This window comes from Indicator indicator, chromosome 11 (assembly GCF_027791375.1).
Source record: "Indicator indicator isolate 239-I01 chromosome 11, UM_Iind_1.1, whole genome shotgun sequence".
In the NCBI taxonomy this organism is placed as follows: Eukaryota; Metazoa; Chordata; class Aves; order Piciformes; family Indicatoridae; genus Indicator; species Indicator indicator.
Window position 1 is genome coordinate 13,081,222 of NC_072020.1, and position 26,238 is coordinate 13,107,459.

Here is a 26,238-nt window from a genome sequence, read left to right on the forward strand (position 1 = left end):
CATTGTGGCCAGCAGGTAAAAGGAGGTTCTTCTCCTCCTCTGCTCCTGTTGAGGCCACATCTGGAGCATTGCGTCTAGTTCTGGGCTCCCCAGTTTAAGAGAGATAGGGAACTACTGGACATAGTCCAGATGCTGAGGGGACTGGAGCATCTCAGTGATAAGCAGAGGCTGAGAACCCTGGGGTTGTTCAGCCTGGGTAAGAGCAGTCCGAGAAGGGATCTTCTCAGTGCTGATCGATATGTAAAGGATAGAGTTCATGAGGATGGGGCCAGGCTCTTTTTGGTGGTGGCCAGTGAGAGCACAAGGGGTGATGGACACAAACTGGAACATAGGAAGTTCCGCTTGAACTAAAGGAAAAACTTCTTTCCTGTGAAGATACTGGAGCACTGGAGCAGGCAGCCCAGAGAGGTTGTGGATTCTCCTTCTCTGGGGCAACCTGCTGTGTGTGAACCTGCTTTATCAAAGGAGTTGGATTAGATGATCTCCAGAGGTCCCTTCCAATTCTCTACTGTTCTGTGATTCTGTGTAATTTATCAACCCAGCTCCTTCACAAAGCACTCATTAGGTCCCCTCAAAGCTGCCAGTTTTTAACTATTGTGGAAAACTTTGTATGTGATGCTGGTTTGTGGATCTTTAAGTCATAGATCTCTTTCTGATGCACAAAAGATTTCACTCATTCTATTTGTGAACAGAAGTCTCATCTGAGTTCAGCAAGTTGAATATAAACAGCCCACCAAGTGTAATGGACTTGTATGCTAGTAGTCTAAGAAACCTGTTCTAGGAAACCTAGACTACTAACCCCATATTTCAGAAGTAATTTCCACCACTTATTTTATTTTCACCAAATTAGCTTCTTCCATAAATATCCAAGAACAGGTATTAGGAAACTGTATTCATCCATCCCCCTTCCCAGAGAACCAATGTGTAATAGCACATCTTTGAAAGTAACAAACGTGCTGCATGGCTAGAAAGCACGCATGTGAAAATACTGTTCAGCATGTCTAACAAACTGGGTTTTGCTTATTTATAGTCAATTTAATTTCTATTTATAGTCTATTCTATTTCCAAGCAGCCACCACTGGTTTCAAATAGGTTGTGGATAAGAGCAATGGTGAAAATATTAGACATTTGATTTGTACCTTTCTTCTGCCTGCTTTTTTTTGGTGTTCATTATGCACATATATACTTCCAGAGTTGTGAAAGAAATGCCTAGGGCATTCAAGAGCAGCAGCAAAAGTGGGATGAGCTGACTTTTCCACATCTCCCAGCCTCTCTGGGACCAAAGAGACAATTTGGTGTCCTCTTCCCAGCACAATTTTGAAGGTGTGCAGCTGAAGGACTTCCAAAGATTGCAGCTCTTTCCCCTGGCAGTGGTTGCTATAGAGTATTTTTGCCTCCTGGGGAATACATTAAAAAATAAATGTATGGAACATGAAGATCACTAAAGAAACATGAAGGAAATGGCCTCAAGTTGTTTCAAGGGAGGTTTAGGTTGGATATGAGAAGGAACTTCTTTGCTAAAAGGGCTTTCAAAGATGGAAATAGGCTGTCCAGGGAGGTGGTTCAATCCTCCAGGGAACCACCTCCAGGGAGGTGGTTTCAAAGAGGCAGAGATGTGGTGTTAAAGGAGATGGTTTAGCAGCAGACTTGGTGGAGTTATGGAATGGTGAGTCTCCGTGATCGTAGAGGTTTTTTCTGACTGAAACAATTCTATAATTCTATGAAAATTCATAAGTGAGATGCAGAAAAGTCACATAGGTTATGCTGTGATAAAAAGGTAAAGGTGGCTTTTTAATCCATTTGTGGTTGGTACTAGGAATTCAAGCTTAAAGAAAAACAAACAAACAAACAACTCCCATACAGCCAGAGGGCTTTATTTTATCTTTGCGTTCTTCTTGTGGTCTGCACAGACCTCTTGAGCTTCAGTCTTCCTGTTCATATCATCTGAGAAAATGCTATGTCAGGTATCATTTCTCGGAGCATGACTCTTGCTCCTACATCAGACCGGCACACACATCACATGCCCTGTAACAGAATTCCCAGCCATTTTATACTGTCTCGTGCAGAGACACCATCCAGACAGGGTATTTACATTCTACTGCTGGAGAAGCCTGGGAAGCAGATTATGAAGATGAGTGACTAAATCTGCCTGGAGCTTCAGGAAGGGAGCAGGCTGTTGGAAAACACTACCTGCTGCTGCAAGCAAATCTCTAGCTCCATTCTCTTTAGCTAGCTCCTTCCCACCTGCCACAGACCCTCTTCATTTTGTCCTTGCTTATGGAATAAATCTGTGCATTTTACAGAGGAAGCAGAAACTCTCCATTTTTGCTGAGTTTTGTGGTTATTGCCAGGCAGCCAGCACAAGCACTTGTCAGGGGTTACAGGCCCTTTATTGCAGAGAAGTCACCCTGAGGTTTGAGACACAGTGCTTGAAAGCTACCAAGAAAGCAGAGGGAAATAAAAATGTTGATGGAAGACTGAGGAATGAGTACTGAGTCCCAGCACTGACAGAACAGAGTGGCAGAGGGTGAGAGATAGACAACTGAGATGTTTTACTGGGAAAGCAAGTGTCAGAAGGTGACACCAGAGCAGCTATTACCCTGTGCTGTAGGTCAAATCTTCTACCTTCGTTTCTTCAGTGCCACACCAATTATCCACTGATCTTTTGTTGGTGAAGAGTGCAGCTTTCTGGTAATCAGTGTTTGGGTAGTCACAAGAGGTATCTCAGCAGGCTTTGAACTCACGTTGCCCAATTCCTAAGCCCTGGAGGCCACAGCTAGCAGCTTTTAGATTGGATATGAGGAAAATTTTCTTTACTGGAAGAGTGATCAGGCATTGGAACATGCTGCCCAGGGAGGTGCCACCATCCCTGGAGGCATTCAGAGAACATGCAGACATGGCACCTGGGTCGTGGTTTAGTGGCCATGGTGGTGTTAGGTTGATGATTGGACTCAGTAATCCTAAAAGTCTTTTCCAAGCAAAATGGTTCTATGATGCTGTGATATTTAGGAATACCTCTTGTATTTAGAAGGCTGGCAGGCAGCTACTGCAAGTTTGACTGACAGCACCATGCAGGGCAGGCTTTTGTTTCTAAAGGGCTGAAAAGAGAAACTGATAAACAGAACCCCGAAGTTCTATGGGAGCTTTGGGGAGATGTAAACACACTGCACTGCAGAGTGACTCGCAGCCATATTGCAAGCAGTGTCCCATAGCCAAAGCAAGCAGCAAGGAGACCAAGCGGAGTCTCCTTGGGAAGCCACCTGGCTATTCCTTACTGCCTTCCTTGTGCTAGATAAATGTGGGAGCTACAGACCTGGCAAGGCACCTACAGACCCTGAGCAACCAGAGCTCTGCAGGATGCTTGAAACACATTTGCCAGGAGCGACATGCAGAGATTGGAGAGCTGATGTGAGAGGGCCCTGAATTACCTATCCTTCTGCTATTTGGACAGATGAGGGAAAAAAACTGATCTCAAAAGCTGAACTACTTGTTGACACTTACTTTGATACAAAGGCAGGACTCCAGTCCTCCTGCTCTGCTTTTTACGAAAGCTTGTACCCTGCTGCCATCTGATGGAGGATTTTTTTAAGTGGAATAGATCAGGTACCTGGATGGTGCTAGAGCGAAGAAGCTTGTATTCTGCAAGAAAACAACAGTTCAGCAATGAAATCTTTCCAAGATCACCTACCTTGCCCTTGTAACCCTTCTGAAAACCTGGCCTGGTTGATTATTATCATCATTAACTTCCAGCACTTGGAGAAAAATGAACTCTATTTTAGCAATGCCATGGACTGTGTGCATTATTCCTCCTTCTCAAATACAGAGCTGATGGAGGATTGATGCTTGATCTGCTCCAGTTCTGCATGAACTCGAGGAGGAAGAAAGAAAAGATCCATAAAAGAGGAGGTGGTGTCATTCTTGCTTGAGCTTCCTTTGATGTCACTAGGAGAGTTGCAATTGAATCTTTGGAGGATATCAGTCCCCTATCTGGCTAGCCAGGCTGGCACAAAGCAGCTCTGATAAAGAACAGCAGCCAGTGAAGTGAAAGCAATAACATTGCAGACAAGGGTGTTTCCTGAACCCCCCATTCCTGGAGGTGATCTGTATCAATAAAGGTTTTGTTTAGTGAAGATAGAAACCTGAGGCACCTGCGGCAGCTGTTGCATGACCATGTATGCATGTTGCTGGTAGCCCACATCTGCTATTACAGAATCAGAATTACACAATGGTGAGGGTTGGAAGGGGTCTCTGAAAGGGACCTCATCTGGTCCAGCCCCCCTGCTAAAGAAGAGTCACAAAGAGCAGGTTGCAAAGAAACACATTGAGGTGGGTTTTGGAAGTCTCCAGAGAAGGAGACTCTTCAATCTCTCTGAGCAGCCTGCTCCAGGACTCCATCATTCTCACATCAGAGATGTTTTCCTTTAAGTTCAAGTGGAACTTTCTGGGTTTCCGTTTGTGCCCATTGCTCTTTGTCCTATCGCTGGACAGCACTGGAAAGAGTCTGACCCCATCTTCTTGCCCCCTACCCTTTAGCTATTGATCAGCATTGAGAAGATCCCCTCTCAGGCTGCTCTTCTCCAGGCTAAACAACCCCAGGTTTCTCAGCCTTTCTTCCTCACAGATGTGCTCCAGTTCCCTCAACATCTTGGGGGCCTCCACTGGACTCTCTCCAGAAGTTCCCTGTCCCTCTTTTGTCTGCCTTTATTTAGAAACAAGGTTGTTCATTTGTTTCAGTTCTGTTGAAGGACTACCAGCTGGGTCTGCCATTAAATATGGTTTGCAAAACAACCCATCCCTGATGTTTAACATCCTGATGCTCTCTGATGTCTTTTATTTAAGTAATAAATCAGTGTTTAATTTTATGGCATTGCACATTACCCAGGGGAGTCATTTAGCAGGTCAGTTTTAGCATAGAGATAAAACTCAGAGTAATGGGACTGAAGCTGCCACTTCTGGCAGCTTGTATTGGGTGATGCTCAAATCTGAGTTCCTGAACATGCATTCAATTTAGATTTAATAAGAGTTATTATATCCTGTGTTAATTAAAATTGCATTATTTATTGCAAACGCTTACAGGAACTACAGAACTGTGGCCACCTATCTCAGATTTGGCCTCGGAAGTGTGAAGTGGTGTTTCATAGGTTCATAGAATGGTTTACATTGGAAGGGACATTAAAGATTATCAAGTTGCAACTCCCCTGCCATGGCCAGGGACCCCTTCAACTAGACCAAATTGCTCAAGGCCTCACCTAGCCTGGCCTTGAACACTTCCAGGGAGGAGACAGACTCCCTGGGCAACCTGTTCCAGTGTCTAACAACCCTCACTGTAAGGAATTTATTTGTAATATTCAGTCTAAATCTACCCTCTTCTAGCTTAAAGCCTTCCTCCCCATCCTTTCACTCCACGCCTTTGTAAAAAGCCCTTCTCCAGCTCTCTGGAGCCCTCTTCAAATACCATAAGGCTGCTCTAAGGTCTCCCCAGAGACTTCTCTTCTCCAAACTGAACCACCCCAATTCTTTCAGCCTGTCTTCACCAGAGAGGTGCTCCAGCCCTCTGATCATCTTCGTGGCCACCTCTGTACCCTCCCCAACATGGCCATGTCTTTCATGTTGTGTCCAGTAGGAGTAGGGAGGTGATTGTCCCCTTGTACTCTGCTCTGGTGAGGCCACACCTCAAGTATTGTGTCCAGTTTTGGGCATCTCAATACAGGAGAGATGTGGAGGTGCTGGAGCAAGTTCAGAGGAGGGCAGCGAAGCTGGGGAAGGGCCTGGAAAATAAATCTTCTGAGGAGTGACTGAAGGAGCTGGGGCTGTTTAGTTTGGAAAAGAGGAGGCTGAGGGGAGACCTCATCGCTCTGTACAGCTACCTGAAAGGACGTTGTGGAGAGGCTGGTGCTGGTCTCTTCTCATGGGTAATTAGTGACAGAACAGGAGGGAATGGCCTAAAGCTACGACTGGATAGGTTTAGACTGGACATAAGGAAAAACATTTTCACAGAAAGAGTGGTCAGGCATTGGAATGTGCTGCCCAGGGAGGTGGTTGAGTCACCAACCCTGGATGTGTTTAAAGGTCATTTAGACGTGGTGCTTGGGGCTATGGTTTAGGGGTGAACTTTGCAGAGTAAGGTTAATGGTGGGACTTGGTGATCCTGAGGGTCTTTCCCAACCCAAACGATTCTGTGATTCTGTGATTCTTGTGTTGGGGGCCTCAGAACTGGACACAATACTCCGGGGAGGGGAGGGAGGGGGTTCGGTCTTGTAAGAGCAGAGTAGAGGGGAAGAATCACTTCTCTCAACCTGCTGGCCATGCTTCTTTTGATGCAGCCCAAGATACAATCTTTTGTGGAAGCAAACCAGCATGAAATTGTAGTTTGTCTTCCACATTACTGTGGTCACTGTAATGGTGTCTGTGCATGTTTATGCCTTCTGTGATGAAACTGCCATGGATGTGGCACAGAAAGGGGACACTTGATGAGGAAACAGTTCTGGAAGCTCTGAGCAAACATTTGAGGTCTCACAGCCACAGCACTAAATGTAGCAAAGCATGAGGTAATAGCTTAAATGACCTTCTCTTCATTTCTTCAAACATAGTGCAGATGAGCCAATGCCCTCAGTGTCTCTCCTCTTGGGCACCACTTTCACTGCTTCTCACTGCCACCGCTTTCTGCAGCTCAGGGCAGGTTTGCACAGTGGCTGCTGCTGGCACTGACAATGCTGATGGGGAGAGTTAGCACCAAGGGTTGGGGTGCAGACCAAGGGCACTGCTGCCTATTGTGTGCCACCTTGGGGTGCAGCAAGGAAAAGGCTGCAGCTGCAGGGAGGAGGGGACAGGACAGGTGACCCTAAACAAAGGTGTCCAACAAAGGCTTCCATCCCATGGACATCAGATTCAGGACAAAGCTGAGGGGTCACCAGAGTCAAGCCTCTTCTTCAGTGGCCAGCATCTGAGGAGAAGACTGTCTATTCTGCCTTCAAATCTGATTCACAAGTTAGAATCATAGAATTGTTTCAGTTGGAAAAGATCTTTAAGATCATTGAATCCAAACTTCAACTTAAGAATACCATGGCCATTAAACCATGTCCCAAAGTCCACACTTTTCTTGAACACATCCACAGGGACAGTGACTTCACCACCTCCCTGGGCAGCCTGTTGCAATGCCTGATCACTCTTTCAGGAATGATATTTTTCCTAGTATCCAACCTAAACCTCCTCTGAAACAATTTCAGGCCATTTCCTCCCATTTAAGGAGAAGAGACCAACCCCCACCTCACTCCAAGTGCCTTCAGAGAGTTGTAGAGATCGAGGAGGTCTCCCCTCAGCCTCCTCTCCTCCAGACTGAACAACCCCAGTTGCCTCACCAGGTCTGTTCTTCAGACCCTTCACCATCTTCTTTGCCCCTCTCTGGACATGCTCGAGCACCTGAATGCCTTTCCTTTCTTGTAGTGAGGTTCCCATGTGAGACCAAGGCCAGAGTCCTTTTCATTAGGATACCATTTAGGAGTTCTATTTCTCTGACAAGCATTTTCACATGCCAGGCTTATTAGAAGGACAAGAACTTTTCCATTTTGTTTTTTTTTTTTCTGCTTTTCCTTTCTGAAGGGCTGATAGCAGCACCCAGTTGTGATGTTTCTTGGCAGCAAGCCCTGCACAAGTATTCAAAGGCTGGCTCCTTTCTGTACAGAAACTTGTGATTAAGCCACCTTCTAAGAAAGGCAACATCAGATCATGTCTATATCTGTATTTTTCTATACTTAGCTATTATCCTTCATGTCTAGGCATGACTCTTCATGTTGCCTTTTCAATCATTTTGATTTCTGTTTCCCTCAAGATTAAAAGTCAGGGAAACAGGAGAAAAGGTTTAATCTTTGGGAGGCTGCTCAGCAGGGATGCTCACAGGAGTTAAAGCAAACAGAAAACTGGGCATTAGGCTTTGTGTCCAGGAGAAAAAAAAAAAAAAAAAGCCATGCTTGCCATGTTGTTATGAAGCTTAAGCAGGCAATCTACACAAGAGCTTTAAAAAGCCCTTCAAAGCTTCTTGTGTGTACAGATTTTTTTTTTTTCCCTCAGGCTTTAATTCCAACCATCTCTCTATTCAACTGCAGTAATGTCAGATAAAATTCCTTATAACATTAAATAGGTTGGATAAGCTGAAGAGATTTTATAGCTGTAGCATATTCCTGATGAAGAAAGACTAAAAGCTATTAAGGTCAATCTACCGTTTCCTGATTTGCATCTATAATTAGCATCAGAGTATGTTCTCTGCATTTTAAAAAGTAATCTTTTATATGCAATGAAATACTGATTCATCTCATTAAAGAAAGAAATTCATCTTCTCTTACAGTACAATCTGGCACACAATTCTTCTCTTACTGTTTACTTTTGAAAAGCATTCTGTTTAGGGGATGGCACAGGAATAAGATGGCTTTGATTGCCAGGTTGTATGAGTCTGCAGACAAATAATCAGCTGATTGAAAAATAGATTTCATTCTTTTTTTAAGCCAAGAAAATTACAGATGTGTGGATGAGGTGGGGGACAGGAAGCAAAATTCCCAGTGATACTGATTTTCCAATCTAAAAAAGTGGTAATCAAAGAGGAAGATGTGAAATTAAAAGGTTATGAAGATGACAGCTCGACTTTGACCTCCCATCTTGCTTTTGGCAGGGCAAAACCCAAATGACTTTACAAATAAGCATCTTTTAACCATTAATTGTTCTGGTGGTTTAGGGGATGTTTGCTGTTTCAGTTATTTGAAGAAGGAATGGAATGGAATGGAATGGAATGGAATGGAATGGAATGGAATGGAATGGAATGGAATGGAATGGAATGGAATGGAATGGAATGGAAAAGAGAGGAGAGGACAGGACCTGTTGCTCTCTCTCTGTGGGCTTCATACATTTTGAGATGCAGCTGAATGAATCCTCTCTGCTGCTACCCTATTCCCCAGCCCCCACTGCCTCATCACTCATGGCAGCTTACTTACTGGGCTCAGCAAATGGAAGAGAAGGGACATTGTGTAGGTTCAACCATTCTGCTAGGAACTCAGTAAGGAAATCAGAAATGACAAAGTGAGCTTGGCAGAGTCTGAGCTCTGAGGTGTTTTTTTGCCAAGCCTTTACTGCCTTACCCTTCCATTCACATTCCCAGGGAAAGCAAATTTGAATGTCCCATTAACTGGTACTCTTTCTTGTTCCTGCTTTGTTTGTTTGTTTGGGATGGGCATTTTCAGGGAAGGAGAAGGAATTTATGGCGCTGAGGGGTGTGGTTTAGTAATAGTAGCATAGCAATAGTGATGGGATTGTGAGTTCTGGATGAGAGGTTGAACTTGATCTCAAAGGTCTCTTCCACCCTCAACAGTTCTATGAGTCTAAGGAAGAAGGCAGGGAGAAGAGTAGGATAATTTAGAGGAGATTGCCTTTGAAAGAGCTGTCACTGAAGAAATATGAGAGCAAGTATCAGTCAGTCCTCAATACCAGTACAGGCTTGGAGATGATGAGATTGAGAGCAGTCCTGCAGAAATGGGGTTACTGGAGGATGAGAAGCTAGACATGATCCAGCAAGTGTGCACTTGCAGCCCAGAAGGCAAATTATGTCCTGGGCTGCATCAAAAGAATCATGGCCAGCAGCCTTTTCCTTGCTGCAGCCCAAGGTGGCACACAAGATGTAGCAGTGCCCTTGGTCTGCACCTCAGTTCTTGGTGCTAACTCTCACCACCAGTGCTGTCACTGCCAGCAGCAGCTACTGTCTGTGCAGAGCTGCCCTGGGATGCAGACAGTGCCTCACTGAGCAGAGACTGAGCTGGGAAGGCCCAGCTCTGAGCAGAGACTGAGCTGGGAAGGCCCAGCTGTGAGCAGAGACTGAGCTGGGAAGGCCCAGCTGTGAGCAGAGACTGAGCTGGGAAGGCCCAGCTGTGAGCAGAGACTGAGCTGGGAAGGCCCAGCTGTGAGCAGAGACTGAGCTGGGAAGGCCCAGCTCTGAGCAGAGACTGAGCTGGGAAGGCCCAGCTCTGAGCAGAGACTGAGCTGGGAAGGCCCAGCTCTGAGCAGAGACTGAACTGGGAAGGCACAGCTGTGAGCAGAGACTGAGCTGGGAAGGCCCAGCTCTGAGCAGAGACTGAGCTGGGAAGGCCCAGCTGTGAGCAGAGACTGAGCTGGGAAGGCACAGCTGTGAGCAGAGATAGTTCTTTTCTAACTCCAACTGGGACAGAAGCCAAATACTTTCTTCAGTGTGTTCTTAAGCACACTATGTAAGAGGGCTGAGAAGGTGACCCACCATCATATGCACAGAGTTGATACTGCCAAGGCTGGCCGTCAGGAGTCTGGTTTGCCAGCTGTTCTGTGTGTGAGCTGTAAGTGCACAGGAAAAGCACTGCTGGTCACAGGCTGCCTGTTCAGAGTCGCAGAATGGAGGATCTCTGCAGTCATGAGACTCTGCCTCAAATACTCTGTCCAATTCTGGGGCCCCCAACACAAGAAGGACATTGAACTTTTGGTGTGGGCCCAAACGAGGCCATGAAGATGATCAGAGGTCTGGAGAACTTGCGCTGTGGGGACAGACTGCAAGAATTGGGGCTGTTCAGCCTGAAGAGAAGGTTCACAGAATCATTTCATTTGGAAAAGACCATTAAGATCCTTGAGTCCTACTGTCAACACAACACCGCCATGGCCATTCCACCATGTCCCAAAGTTCCACATCCACACACTTTTCGAACACCTCCTGAAACAGTGACTTGACTACCTCCCTGGGCAGCCTGTTCCAATGCCTGACCACTTTTTCAGCAAAGAAATTTTTCTTAATACACAACCTAAAGCTCCCCTGGCACAATTTCAGGCCCTTGCCTCTCACTCTATCACCTGATACTAGGGAGAAGAGACCAACTCCCTCCTCACTACAAACCTCCTTTCAGGCAGTTTTAGAGAGCAATGAAGCCTCTCCCCTCAGCCTCCTCTTCTCCAGAATAAACAACCCCACTTCCTTCAGCTGCTCCTCACCAGACCTGTTCTCCAGACCCCTCACCAGCTTTGTTGCCCTTCTCTGGACACACTTCAGTACCTCAATGTCTTCTTTGTAATGAGGACTCCAAAACTGGATCCAATATTCAGGATGTGGGAGGGAGGAAAGGAGAGAGAAAGAAAGAAAGATCTTTTTTCCTTTTTGAGACATCCTTCTCACACTTCATTTTCACTTTCATTGCATATTATTTTGGCTGAGATGGAAAAGATTTGGGAAGTAAGTGTTCAGTAAATGCTCTCAGATTTGTATAAATTGAGTGCAATTCTATGAACAGTAGAGCTATGCCAAAATGATATGAAAGAGGTCAGAATCAGATCTCCAGTAGATGTTGGGGAGTGTTTTGCTTTCACAAACCATGTCACCTCCAAAATTCTAATATAATTTCGGTTTTGGTGTTCATACTTTCACTGGACAGTTGAGATTGGAAGGGGTCTATAGAGAAATTAAGCCTTTAATACAATTTATTGATACTATTTTTTTTTTTTGAATGCTAAAGCTAGCATTTTCTATTGGGGGATGTAAGTCTTCTTAATGTATCTGTATACTCTGGTAGGCTTAAACTTCATTGAATTCATAAGGGTATTCTCTATATATATTTATATTTTATATATATATATATATATATATATATATGCCTTTAAGATTCTCAGTCACAGTGATGCCACCACTCAAGTCCATAAAAATTCTATGACTGGCTGCTGCAACAGATCCCTTCTCTTGCTGTATGATGACATATTTAGTTTAAACAATTTTATTTAGAGTTCTGGTTTCCATTTGCTATTATACCACATATATGGTCTTGCATCACCACAGTAGTATTTGAAGAGTAACTGCTCAAGGAGAAACAGCTGCCATTCTGTGGTGAGCTCACCTGTGTTACTTTGTCCATCACAGAGTAGTAGGAGTTGGAAGGGACACCTGGAGATTATTGAGCACAACCTCCACACCTAGGAGGTTGGGTACACAGCACAGGGTACACAGGAGTGCACTCAGATGGGGCTTGAAAGTCTCCAGAGGAGACTCCACAACCTCTTTGGGCAGCCTGATTCAGGGCTCTGGCACCCTCACAGTAAAGAAGTTTTTCCTCATGCTGAGGTGAAACTTCCTGTGTTCCAGTTTGTGTCGATTGCCCCTTGTTCTATCACAGGACACCATTGGAAAGAGCCTGTCCCCTTAGTCTGGACACCCACCCTTCAGATTTTTATAAACATTAATAAGATCTCCTCTCATTCTGCTCTTCTCTAGACTAAACAGCCCCACATAAGTTTGCTCTCTGATAACAATATTGACACCGGCACTGATGGTAATGCTAAGATTAAAAGTGGTGGGTAAAGAGAGTATAGACAGGCATATCTAGGAGATCACTGAAGTACAGGGAAATTTGTAAGTACTCTTTCTTTGCATTCTTTGTTTTCAAACACTGCTTAGCTTTTGTGCAATCTTGTAAAATCACAGCATGATCTGTGGGGCCATGAAGGACCACAAAGGTGATCGGGGGGCTGGAGCACCTCTCCTGTGAAGACAGGCAGAGAGAGATGGTACTGTTCAGCCTGAAGAAGGGAAGGCTCCATGGAGACCAGCAGCATTTCAGTATCTGAAGGGGACCTGTAGGAATCAGTGAACCTGGTTAATTAAATTAATACTTCAAGGTAATGGTTTTAGCCATAGGTTTCATCAAAGCTCAGAGAACTATGATTCATCAAAGGACTTAGTCATATCTTGTAAGTTAAATATTCTCAGTTTTAGTTCAGAAGACTCTGAAATCCATCCCATAATAGAAGATCAGGCAAAATAATTTGATGATGTCTGTGAATAACAGGTAATTCTGGAATCAATGACATGAAGAATAGTTAATGTGCTACATCAAGACTAAATTGCATCTTACATTTTAATTCTGAAGAACATTTTCCTTTGTGAAAAGTGAGCTGCCAAAGAAGAACATAGATCAGATGGTCAGAAAGCCAGGAGACTGAAGCCAGATCCATAGCCAAACACCAGTAACTTTGAAGCCACACATGGGAACAGACATGTCACCCTAAGCAGAGAAACTCCTCCAGAAGCTAGACAAGGTAGAAGGGGAGAGCTGCATAGAGATTGCCCAGCACATCCTTCTTATAAAAAGTCATTCCAGGGAAAGCAAATAGGAATCCCAGATAAAGGAATGGATTTAGGTTGTCCACATGGTGTTGGGCCAGTGCGATGGCTCTATGCCTCTCCTGAACTCCAAAGCTGCATCTCATTGTCCCCATACCTAGCCAAGAATCTATGCAGTAGGAAGGAAGGAGAAATACCCTTTCCTGCAGTTCACCTCCACAGCACAGGGAGTAAATTGAGTGCCACAGAGGAACTGAGTCATTAAGATCATTGTTTTCTTCTGTCATTGTCCTTCTGCCTTTACCTTACACCTTGCACAGTTGGGAGCTGAGCCTGCAGTGGCTAAAGCAGTGTCACCAGATAGGAATGGTAAACAGCTACAAGTGCTTTGCACAGCTGCAAACACCCAAGCCTATGCCATACAAGGCCACAGAGAAGAACATCCTCGTAGTTAGTGTCATGGTTTGTGGACTGCAGCAGGTTCCTGTGTTTAACGTTCACCGTTCTGGTATCATGGCAGGGTTCCTACACACTGTGTTGACTGTGGCACAGGGGTGATCAAGCTGATGTTTGCAGGTCAGTTAGCATTGCAAAAAAATTCCCTTGAAAGGACACCAGTTTACATGCATCATTAAAGCTCCATCAGCACATTACACGGCTCCAGGTTGTAAACCATGCCAGATCAGGACCTTTCATTCTTTAGATGGATGAAAGTAATGATGCCAGCAGTGACAAGGTATGCATTATGATTAGGCATTGTGACCAGGAGGCAATAATTTTGACAAATGATTTTCCAAAGATGATTGCAGGTAACACAGCAGGTGCTAGAAAATCTTCTGCATCACTGAATCTGTTTCACTGACTCCAACATTTCACTGATAAATGTGATTGCACTTTACCCTCACTCAGCAAATATAGTGACTGGCAGGGTAAAGAAAACTTTAGCACCTGTGTTTATAGCCATTGATCTACAGCTTGTGAGTGTTATGTCACCTGAGAAGTTTTACAAAATCAGGTCATTTTTAACAGCAAGGAGATAAACTCCTATCCATCCTAGCATGGTCTAGTGTAAGTTCATGTGTGATTCACTGGAGAGGGGCCAAAGGAGGAGCACAAATATGATCAGAGGTCTGGAACACCTCTTCTATGAAGACAGGCTGACAGAGTTAGAGTTGTTCAGTCTGGAGAAGAGAATGCTCCAGGGAAACCGTATAGCATCATTTCAGTGTCTGAAGGGGACCTACAGAAGGGCTGAGGAAAAACTATTCAGAAGAGCTTGTGGCAATAGGATGAGGGCCAATGGTTTGGAATTAGAGTGGAATGGATTTAGGTTGGACATAAGAAAGAAGTTCTTTACAATGGTGAAATACTCAAACAGGTTACCTAGAGATGTGGTTGATGCTCCATCCCTGGAGACATTCAAGGCGAAACTTGATGTGTCCCTGAGCAACCTGATCTGGTTGGAGACGTCCCTCCTGACTGCAGTAAGGTTAGACAAAATGACCTTCAAGGGTGCTTTCCACATGCATTCTATGATTCTATGATGTCCTTCATTCCAGATCATAGAGCAGACTCTTCCATAAGCAATTTAAGACTAGCCTGCATTTGAAATTCCTTAAATTCATAAAGGAGTTTGGGGCTTTAGACTTTGGATCTGTGTGGAAAGGTGACAAACCACATCCTGGGGTGCATCAAACACAGCACGACCAGTTGGTCAAGAGAAGTGATTGTCCCCCTGCATTTAATCCTGGTGTGGCCTCACCTTGAGCATTGTGAGTAGTTCTGGGCCCCACCATTTAAGGATATGAAGATCCTTGAATGTGTCCAAAGGAGGACACTGAAGGTGGGGAAGGGACTGGCATGCATATCTTCTGAGGAGAGGCTGAGGATTCTGGATTTGTCTAGTTTGGAGAAAAGGAGGCTGAGGAGAGCTTCACTGCTCTCTCCATCTTCCTGAGAAGGGAAAGAGGAGAGGGAGTTGCTGATCAGTTCTCTCTGGGATCCAGTGACATGTGGGAACAGGTCAAAGCTGGACTGAGACTAGGCATTTCCTTATGAAGAGGGTAGTCAAGCCCTGGAATAGGCTTCCTGGAGAGGTTTTTGATGCCCCATGACTGTGAGTGTTTAAGAGACATTTGGACAATGCCATTAATGTACTTGAACTTTTGGTCTGACCTGAAAGTGGTCAGGCAGTTGGACTCCTCTTCTCCTCTCCCCTCATCCTCTCCCCTCCCCTCATCCTCTCCCCTTCCCTCATCCTCTCCTCTCCCCTCATCCTCTCCTCTCCTCTCCATTCTGTTATAGTGCTACTAGAGTTAAGATAATTGTAAAAAGAATTTTTTTCCCTAAACCCTAGCATTTATCCTTTCAAATCTGAATCATATTTAATGTGACAGTCACCACAGCAAAGCTAACTTTTCTATTCTGCTAAGTGTGCGCTCATCTTTGATATTGTGTTGATATTCTCAGCAGGTTTTGTTCTGGACTTACAGCCATATGTTACTTTATAGAAAGATGCAGAGCTACTTTTATCTTGAAAATTGAAATCTAACCTCTATTTTTATTCAGCCCAAGAGGGTGTAATTCCGTTTGCTGTTGTGCAGCAACCACTCCTCACCTTTTGGCTTGGGGATTATTTTTTCTGTGTGATGTCAAAGGACTTTTCTTCTGCTTCTGTGTAACTGCTCTGATGAGTTTCTTTTTCTTGGTTCATGTTTGGATGAGATAAATTAGGGCACCTACCATTGTAATTTTAAATTAAGTAGCAATTACATGCTTCTTTTCCAATGGTGCTCTGCCGTGATGGTGGTGAACTGTAAACCTGTGGCCCAAGAAATAAAATATTGCCGTCTCCAGTTAGATTCTGTGGATGTTGTTCTAAGGATGCAACACCACAGGCTTGACAGGCTTGCTTTTCTTCTTATGGCATAACCACATTTTCATACAGATACCAGTAACCAGTAGATGCTTTGTGCAGGATGAGATGTTGATGACTAACACAATGGTGCAATGCAGAGGAATACACACCTGGTATGACAGCAGCAGCCTTGGAAAGTGGGAACACGGGATTTGGGCAGAGGAGGATGATACAAGACTGGGCACTGACAGGGGGCCCCAGGGCTGTAAACAACTCATCAGCAATCAATGTTTAGTTTGGAGAAGAGGAAACTGAGGGGAGACCTCATTGCTCTCTACAACTCTCTGAAAGGAGATTGTAGTAAGGTGGGGGCTGGTCTTTTCTCCCTAGTATCAGGTGACAGATTGAGAGGAAATGGCCTGAAATTGTGCCAGGAGAGGTTTAGGTTGGATATTAAGAACAATTTCTTTCCTGAAAGAGAGGCCAGACATTGGAACAAGCTGCCCAGGGAGGCAGTGAAGTCACCATCCCTGGAGGTGTTTGAGAAAAGTGGATGGCACTTTGGGATGTTGTTTCACAGCCACGATGGTCTAAGGTTGACAGCTGGACTTGATAAGCTCAGAGGTTTCTTTCATCTAAAAGAATTCTATGATTCTATGAAATAAATTCAGGAGTGGAGCTGGGTGCAGCCAATTTCACAGTACCAAAGAAATGAAAGAACCACATAATGGCAGGGGTTGGAAGGCCCCCCTGCGGAAGGAAAAACTTTATTTTGAGGGTGCTGAACCAGGCTGCCCTGAGAAGTTGTGGAGCTTGTTTTTCTGGAGACTTTCCAAAACCACCTGGACATTGTGATCCTGGGCAACCTGCTCTAGGTGACCCTGCTTTGTCAGGGGGGTTGGGCTTGATGATCTCCAGAGGTTCCTTCCAGCCCCTGCCATTCTGTGATTCTGTGAATCAAAGTTGTGATTGTTTCTGTTCTGATAGCCAAACTGGTCTCAGTGTGCATGCATAGAGTCCTCTCTCCTAGAATGGAAAAGGAAAAAAAAAAAAAAACAACATGAAACCCCACTACCTTGATTTGTTGAGCATAATTGTATGGATAATCTCCATCCATTACTTCATGGTGCAGAAGAGTTTTCCATTCTCACATCCATCTTCTCTGAAATAGGAGACTTTTCTCCCATTTTATTCACATAATGGTTTTGATAAAAAATCTGTTTTGCTGCAGATGAGGACCCTGGAGGTTTTTGGTCTATTGTAATACATGAGAGCTGCCTGACATTGCAGCATTCGTTCTCTAGCGCTATTGCCTAGCCAGGCTAAAAGCACTGACATCTTTTACAGTTCTGCTATTGCCATTCTCCATTTCAATGGGGCTTAAATGTAAAAGTGGAATTGATGGTGTTAAAGCATGAATTTCAATCATGCTAAGAAAGAAGATATTGATGGAGCTAGCAAGGGAGTTCTGGACAAAAATATTGCAAGGGAGAAGCTGAAAGGCTGAGTGCTCAAGCCCAGTGAGTCTGAGTTACCAAGTCACAGAGCTGCCACACATTAAAAGCTGTCAGTCCCCATTGCATAACTCAGGACAGGGTGAATTTGTCCTTGTCAATATTATGGCAGCCATCTCCTTCCTCTTCCCTGAGCCCTGAGGTGGGACTTCATGGAAAAAAAACCAACCTTCAAGTCTTTATTCAGCTTTTTATCTGAGATGTAAGGTGTCCTCATTAATCTTTGTGGTCTGGGCAATTTCTGGTGGCTACAGACTCTCATGCTTCTAAACATTATAGAACTATGGAATGGTTTGGGTGGGAAGGGACCTTTAAAGGTCATCTAGTCAATCCCCCTTGCAGTCAGCAAGGACATCTTCAACTAGATCAGGTTGCACAGAGCCCCTTCCAACCTGAGCTGGAATATTTTCAGGAATGGGGCATCTATCACCTCTCTGGGCAACCTGGGCCAGTGTCTCACCACCCTCTGTGTAAAAAATGTCTTTCTGTCTGTTCTCATCCCTTTGTAATGGTAGTGCTATGTTCTGTCTGAGAGCAAGTCGTTAAGGAGCAGGGGAGAAGACACTTTGTACCATACAAATTATCAAGAGCACAGAGTTAATTCAGGGTTAGTCAAGCTAATGAGAAAGAGGTAGGGCTGTTTTGCAGGAACTTAATGAGTTGGATTTTAAATTCCACAGCAGAAAACCAGAACTGTGAGCATCACTGTCACAAATTGAAAAATGAATCACAGTGTTACCTGGCCTATTGAAGCACCTCTGGCATGACTCTGCTCTGACCCCTGCTTGGATCCAGGCAAATATCCATGGCAGAGTTTCCTCAGAGGCTGTGGTGAGCTCTTCCCTTGCCTGCCTCTGCCTGCCCTGTATGCTAAGGCTTAATGCCATCATCAAGGAACACACAACTTGATGAGAAACTTGCCCACATTCTCACTGAATCCCAACGTGGTGGTGGTTGGAAGGGAACTCTGGAGATCCTGTAGTCCAAACCACTGCTAGAGTGGTCTGGATCAAGAACGGTGTGACCAGCAGCACCAGGGAATGGATTGTCCCCTCAGACTCAGCAGTGGTGAGGCCACACCTTGAGTACTGGATTCATTTTTGGGGCCCTGACTCCAAGACATTGAGGTGCTGGAGCAGGTCCAGAGAAGGACAACAAAGATGGTGAAGAGTCTGGAGAACAGGTCTGGTGAGGAGCAGCAGAGGGAGCTGGGATTGTTTATTCTGGAGAAGAGGAGGTGTGAGGGGAGACCTTCTGGCTCTGTACATTTCCCTGAATTGAGGTTGGAATGAAGTGGGTGTTGATCTCTTCATCCTAGTAATAAGTGACAGGACAAGAGAAAATAGCTTCAAGTTGCACCAGTGGAGGTTTAGGTTGGATATTAGAAGAAACGTCTTGGCTGGAAGTTTTCTCAAAGACTGGAACAGGCTGCCCAGGGAGGTGGTTGAATCCTCAACCCTGGAGGTGCTTCAAAGAGGTGGAGATGTGGTGCTGAGGGACATGGTTTAGCACAAGCCTTAGTAAAGTTAGATAAAGGTTGGACTCAATGATCTTAAAGGTATTTACCAACCAAAAAGATTCTATGATTCTATAGATCTTGAACAGAGACCTGTCTGTGATTCTGTGATTTTGACCTACACTGTGGTTCAAGCCCCAGTCCTAGCTTCCTCCATCAATTTCTTATTCTGCCTAAAGCGGGAGAAAAATGCCTATAGGTTCAAACCATTTGAGGAATGAAGTGTGACAATGTGACAAAGAAATTTGAAGGCACAGTGATTGATAAAGGTCCCTAGGAAGCAACAGTAATAATGTGAGCAAAGTGAAGTTTTGTTTGAGATTTCCGTAGGCAGCCCCTTTCTTATCAAAAGATACTGCTTTATGATAAAAACCATTCTGTACCTTTAGCAAAACACTTCCATTGTACTCTTCATAAAATGTCTCTTTCCTCTGAAAGTGTTTGGAGATGAATGTACAGTGATATACAGAAATGTGATTTTCTGTCTGTAGGAATTTGTTGCAAATATCTCTCTCGAGCTGCAGGTTTCCCCATCCCATCTGCACTGTTCATGTTTATCTTCTCCCCAGCAGCATCTGCAGCCAAGGCTTTCTGCAGAGTCAGATCCCAGCATTTCAACTGAAATGTAAAATCCTTAGGGGTGGGCCTCCTCAGTAGACTGGATTTAGTGCTACACTAAATAAAAATCTATTGATTTTGTTTCAATCTGAAGCCACCTGTCTGTCCGGCCCTCCGGTAGTGCTCAGCAGTGGTAGCCTGTCAAAAAGAGACTAGGCTTCAACGTCCAAGCAAACAATTAAGTTGAGTTTCACTCACAGGTTTAGCTGCAAGGCTCAAACCAACCATGAATCTGAAGTTCACTCACAGATCTAACACACCTCTATCACGGATTTTCATGGATCCAGTGGCAGAATGATAGAATCTTAAGATCATTAAGGTAGGAAAAGACCTCTAAGATCATCAAGTCCAACCACCAACCCAGCAGCACCATGGCCATTAAACCATGCCCCCAAGTGCCATGTCTACACATTTTGGAATGTTTCCAGGTAGGGTGACTCCACCACCTCCCTAGGCAGCCTGTTCCAATACCTCACCACTCTTGCAGCAAAGAAATTTTTCTTAATATCCAACCTAAATCTCCCCTATTGCGAGTTGAGGCCATTTCCTCTTGTCCCATCTCACTCCAACCTCCTTCCAAGTAGCTGTAGAGAGCATTTGGGATCCAGTGTTTGGCCTTGTGGATCTTGTCCTGTTGATCCAGACTGCCCAGTTCCCTCTGCAGAACCTTCTACCTTCAAGCAGTTCCATAGTCCCACACAATTTGTGGTCATCTGCAAACTCATTGAGGGTGCTCTCAATCTCCTCATCCAGGTAATTGATAACTGTATGAAATAGAACTGGCCCCAGTACTGAGCCCTGGGGAACACCACTAGTGACAAGCTGCTTATTGGATTTAACTGCATTCACCACCAGTCTGTGGGCCCAGCCTCCCAGCCAGTTTTTTACTCAGGGAAGCATCCACCCACCCAAGCCATGAGCAGCAAGTACTTGAATTTCATAGTAGGCTCCCTGGAGCTCTCACAGGGGTTTGGCTTGTCATGTCTTCTTTGTGTTTTAGGCTTATAACTTGGGTAATACTCAAAGAATGTAAAGCTGAAGGGCTCAAATACTTACTTAATTTATAAAGACATGCAAGAATTTCTACAAGGTTATTCAGGACAGCTAAATTAGCTCCTTATCAGGAATCACATTCATATATTCCTGACTTTTTTCCTAAGTCCTGCTTATTTCATGTGAGTTTATCCAGCAAATGGAATAAAACCTGTTTTGAGAGTCTGCCAACATGTAGCACATCCATAGCTCCTAGGAGAAGTAAATGTAGATGTTCAGGTCTACAGAAGTCTTTCTGATCTAGTCCTAACAGATTATTGACAAAGTGCCTATGCAGGTCCAGAGAAGGGCAGCAAAGCTGGTGAAGGATCTGGAGAGCAGGTCTTGTGAAAAGCAGCTAAGGGAATTGCTGTTGTTTTGTATGGAGAAAAGGAGGCTGAGGGGAGACCTTCTCACCTTGTGCAACTCCCTGAAAGGAGGATGGAGCCAGGTGGATGTTGGTCTTTTCTCCCTCATATCAGGCAATAGAATGAGAGGCAATGGCCTCAGGCTGCACCAGGGGAGGTTTAGGATGGATATTAGGAAAAATTTCTTTCCTGAAAAAGTGGTCAGGCTTTGAAACAGGCTGCCCAGAGAGCTGGTGGAGTCACCATCCCTGGAGGTGTTCAAAAAACCTGTGAACATGGCACCTGGGGACATGGTTGAATGGCCATGGTGGTGTTTGGTTGATAGTTAGACTTGATGATCTTAAAGGTCTTTTCTAACCCAAACCATTCTATGTTTATATATGCATTAATAGATTTCTAATAGACATAGCTAAATTTTAAGTAAAGGGTATGGTTGTGTAGAGTAAATCTGCAGACGGGTAAGTTACGTATGACACAACGTTTGAGAGCAAAAGCTGTGCCTGAGGTGAGGCAGTAACCAAATTAGTGTTCTTCCCATCTGTCTGATCTCCCATGAAATCAGTATTACTATGCTATACATGTAGTAGCAACACATTTTGCTGTGACTGAGTGTGATCAGTCAGGAACTTGAAAATAAATGGGCCATTACCTTGCTCTATGTCATGAAGCCTGATATGTTGTATCAGGAAAAACAAAATGGAGCTAGCAGAGTCAAGGTGTTTGGGCTTTTTTTTTTTTTCAATGTAGACAACATTGTAGCTTATACAACGTTAAAAGCTTCAACTTTTAAGAGCATTCCAATGTCTTTCCTGTCTGTCCATGCAGGAAATTACTGGAACGCTGCTTCTTTTGTTACTTCATCATCCTACCTTCACTTCTCCACTTTCCAAGGGGAAACCAGTGCAGACATCTCCTTCTATTTCAAAACATCGGCCTCTGATGGCGTGTTTCTTGAGAATCTGGGGAACACTGACTTCATCAAACTGGAGCTGAAATGTAAGTATGTGCTTCCCATCAGTCTTCTTGGCACCTGAAGCAGGTTCATGTCAGATAGTGGGCTTCAAGAACTGTGAATCATTCAGTAAAATCTGCAAGCTTACTAAATTCTGGAAGAATTTCCAAATCTAGCTGCTTGACATATTTTCAAGTTGCTTTTCATGGAAGGATATCTTGAAGTGTATTTGTAACCTTGAGGGAGATTCTCTTCCTCTTCTACTCTGTCTTGGTGAGCCCATTTCTGGAGTATCACAGTAAAACAGAGGTTGGAAGGGACCTCAAGAGATCATCAGGTCCAACCTCCCTGCCAGAGCAGGATCACTTAGGGTAGTCTGCACAGGAACACATCCAGGTGGGTTTTGAAAGTCTCCAGAGAAGAAGACTCCACAACCCCCCTGGGGAGCCTGTTCAGTGTTCTGTCACCCTCACTGTAAAGAAGTTTCTCCTCATGTTGAGTACTGGGATCAGTTCTGGGCTCCCCAGTTCAAGAGACAGAGGGAACTACTGGAGAGAGTCCAATGGAGGCTCCAAAGATGCTGAGGAGACTGGAGTATCTCTGTGAGGAGGAGAGGCTGAGAGGCCTGGGACTGTTTAGCCTGAAGTGGCAATCTTCTCAGTGCTCATCAATAGCTAAAGGGTGGGGGACAAGAGAATGGGGCCAGGGTCTTTTCAGTGGTGGCCAGTGTCAGGGCAAGGGGCCAGAGGCACAAACTGGAACCAAGAGGTTCCATATGAACAGGAGGAAGCACTTTTTTGAGGGTGGTGGAACCCTGGAGCAGGCTGCCCAAAGAGGTTGCAGAGTCTCCTTCTCTGGAGAGATTCCAAATCGACCTGGATGCTGTGATCCTGGGCAACCTGGCAGCAGGGTTGGACTGGATGATCTCCACAAGTCCCTTCCAACCCCTACCATTCTGTGATTCCATGATTCTGTTTACTGAGGGGAGAAACAGAAAGCACAATAGAACTGGTTGCATCTGTTCTAAAAATTAAACTGATCTGAAAAAAATTTTCAGAATTTCATGACAGATTTATTTCTCAGAAGTCTTCAGCTCTGTGTGATTTTCTGTATTATCTCATGTTTGGTCTGGACATAGAGGAAATAAAAAAGAAAGACCATCCTAATCAGCATTTTGAGAAGTCAAAGAGCTGAAAACTTGCATGTGATATTTAAAAACACTAAAAAATCTCATAAAAATAAATCTTTATGAGTGTTATCTGTTAATAAAATCACTGATCTGAAAGAAGTTAATTTTATTATTTAAGCCATTTTTAATAGCTCAGGGGCAAGCTGTGCAAGGAAGGTGTTGAAATCATGGGCACAAAGGACCCAGCTCTGCTTATTGGTGCATCAGAAGTCACTGATGTGGAAAGACAAAAACTCATTTGCACACCCCAAATAATCTGGTAGGGTTTTTTTTCCCTGCAGATTCAATGTGATGTACATGTGCACATCAAATATTAAAGCACAACCCTATTTCTGACATTTCACAAAGTCTAGACACACGAATTAGACTGTGGAGATTTAGGAACTATCAGGCCACAACAACCCCATGAATGCTCCAGGCTTGGGGCAGAGTGGCTGGAAAGCTGCCTGGCAGAGTGAGACCTGGGGGTGCTGGTTGACAGCCAGCTGAATGTGAGCCGGCAGTTTGCTCAGGTAGCCAAGAAACCCAACAGCATCCTGGCCTGGATCAGCAACATTGTGACCAGCAGAACCAGGGAAGGATTGTGCCTTGTACTCAGCAATGGTGAGACCACACCTGGAGTACTCAGTTCAGTTTTGAGCTCCTCACTACAAGAAAGACATTGAGGTGCTGGATCATGTCCAGAGAAGGGCAATGGAGCTGGTGAAGGGTCTGGAGAACAGGTCTGGTGAGGAGCAGCTGAGGGAACTGGGAACTTGGGCATAGAAGATTTCAGCTCAACATGAGGAGAAACTTCTTTACGGTGAGGGTGGCAGAGCACTGGAACAGGCTCCCCAGGGGGGTTGTGGAGTCTCCTTCTCTGGAGACTTTCAAAACCCACCTAGATGTGTTCCTGTGCAGACTACCCTAAGTGATCCTGCTCTGGCAGGGGGGTTGGACCTGATGATCTCTTGAGCTCCCTTCCAACCTCTGATATATGTGTTTAGTGTGAAGAAGAGGAGGCTGAGGGGGAGGTGTTCTCACTCTCTACAACAACCTGAAAGGAGGTTGGAGCAAGATTTCTTCTCCTTGGTGGAGGTCTCATCCCTGAGCAACCTGATCCAGTTGGAGGTGTCCCTGCTCACTGTGAGGGGTTTGAACTAGATGACCTTTGAGGGTCCCTTCCAGCCCAGTCCATTCTCTGATTCTATGACTGTTTCCTATCTAGATTTATAAAAGGAAGTGCAATTTGCAGGGTCTTGAGGAGTAACTTCAGCAAAGACCCAGAATGCCATCTTTGAGGAGAGGGAGAAAACAGGAAGGAAGAGAAGAACATTTCTCTTATTTAAGAAACAGCTTCTCCCAACAGCTGAGAAAGAAGACTGTCATGATAAAAAACTGTGATAAAATGCTACTCTGAATGTGGCTGAAGTCTTTAGTGATTCCATTTATCAAACAGCTCCTCTGGCAGGCTCATACTTGTCACCATTCATGGAACAGTTGGCAGAGATGTAGAATTACCTTAAGCTTCAGTTTTTTACATACATGAGTAAATCTCCAGAACCCCATTATTTTTATAGCTGGCTGGTCAGCTGACAAGGAGAATTGCTTCCAGAATTCAGATGTCTAGGATCAACCTTTCCAGACATTTTCAAGAGAGGAAACAAAAAAAAGGAAAAAAAAATGTTTTCTCTTTTAGAGCTGTTTGTACTTTTGGGGGAGGATTTAACCTAAAATCCCATCTGCCTATAAAAGTCACCATTGAGTACACCAGTGTTTCATTTATGCAACACCCAACCCCCACCTCCTCTCCTGGCTGTGGACATTTTTTTCCTTTCTTTTTCTTGTACTGGTGGGCAAGTTCACCATGAACCAGCAAGGCATCCTCGTGGCCAAGAAGGCCAATGGTTGTTCTGGGGTGCATTAAGAAGAGTGTGGCTCGCAGGTCAAGGGAGGTTCTTCTCCCCCTCTAGTCTGCTCCATTGCAGCAACTTCTGGAATTCTGTGACTGGTTCTGGGCTCACCAGTTCAAGAGAGACAGGGAACTACTGGAGAGAGTCTAGTGGAGGCTCCAAAGATACTGAGGGCACTGGAGCATTGCTCTGAGTAGGAGAGACCTGGGGCTGTTGAGCCTGGAGAAGAGCAGCCTAAGAGGTGATCTTCTCAATGCTGATCAATATCTAACAGGTGGAGGTCATGAGGATGGGGGCAGTGGTGCCCAGTGACAGGGCAAGGGGCAGTGGGCACAAACTGGAACACAGGAGGTTTCACTTGAAATTAAGACTTTACTTTTAGGAGTTTGTGGAGTCTCTAAGGAGATTCCAAACCAACCTGGACATTGTGATCATGGGCCACCTGCTCTGTGTCACCCTGCTTTAGCAGACTACATAATTTCTGGAGGTATCTTCCAACCCCACCATGCTAGGATTCTGGGATTACATGGAGTAGCTTGCTAATGAGAATAGTGGCACAGCTTCAAGATGTGTCCACTTGCTCTGTGGGCAAGGGATACAGACAGCACTCTAATAGCTAGTATTTGCACTTGAAGATAAAAGTCTGACATTCCTTCTTGTGCATTGCTGTTTCTAGGCTGCTTAGTTGGGACTTAAGTAACTTCTCCAAAATCAGACAAAAAGCAGTGACAGGCCAGGGACTGTAATTCCCCTTGCTGTTTGCTTTTGCCCACACAGCATTCATTCTTCCAGACTCTGACACATGACTGATTAATAGATTTGCTTACAAATTTTAATAACTTCTTCATTTCTTTCTCCAGAGGCATCCTAAAATGAAATTCTACCCTATCACTGAGTTTTCCACATGATACTCTTTGAATTCCTGTATGTTAATGTATAGGCAGCTTTTATTTTCCACTGCTTGACTTTTCTAGCTGAGTAGGGAAACCAGCAGTGACCTTCATTGTTGCTTTTAATTGAGTTGTTGTTTTGCTTTCCTAGCAGAAGGTCACTTCTTTGATAAACAGTCCCCTAGGAGAGCATGTTGCATTAGCCACACACCAAAGAATGCACAGGGCACTGAGGAATCTCTTCATCCCAGGGGCCAGTAAGAAGTTACCAAGTTAAATGGAAAAAAAACAATCAATTTCTTCAG

At 44.6% G+C, this 26,238-nt stretch overlaps 1 protein-coding gene across 1 annotated transcript in view; it reads left to right on the forward strand.

Moving 5' to 3' along the window:
- Window positions 1–26,238, forward strand: part of CNTNAP2 (contactin associated protein 2) — a 664,834-nt gene that overhangs the window by 553,063 nt on the left and 85,533 nt on the right. The window contains exon 16 of the mRNA XM_054385136.1: window positions 21,836–22,006. Within this exon, the coding sequence (XP_054241111.1) occupies window positions 21,836–22,006 (171 nt within the window). The remainder of the gene's footprint in view (window positions 1–21,835; window positions 22,007–26,238) is intronic.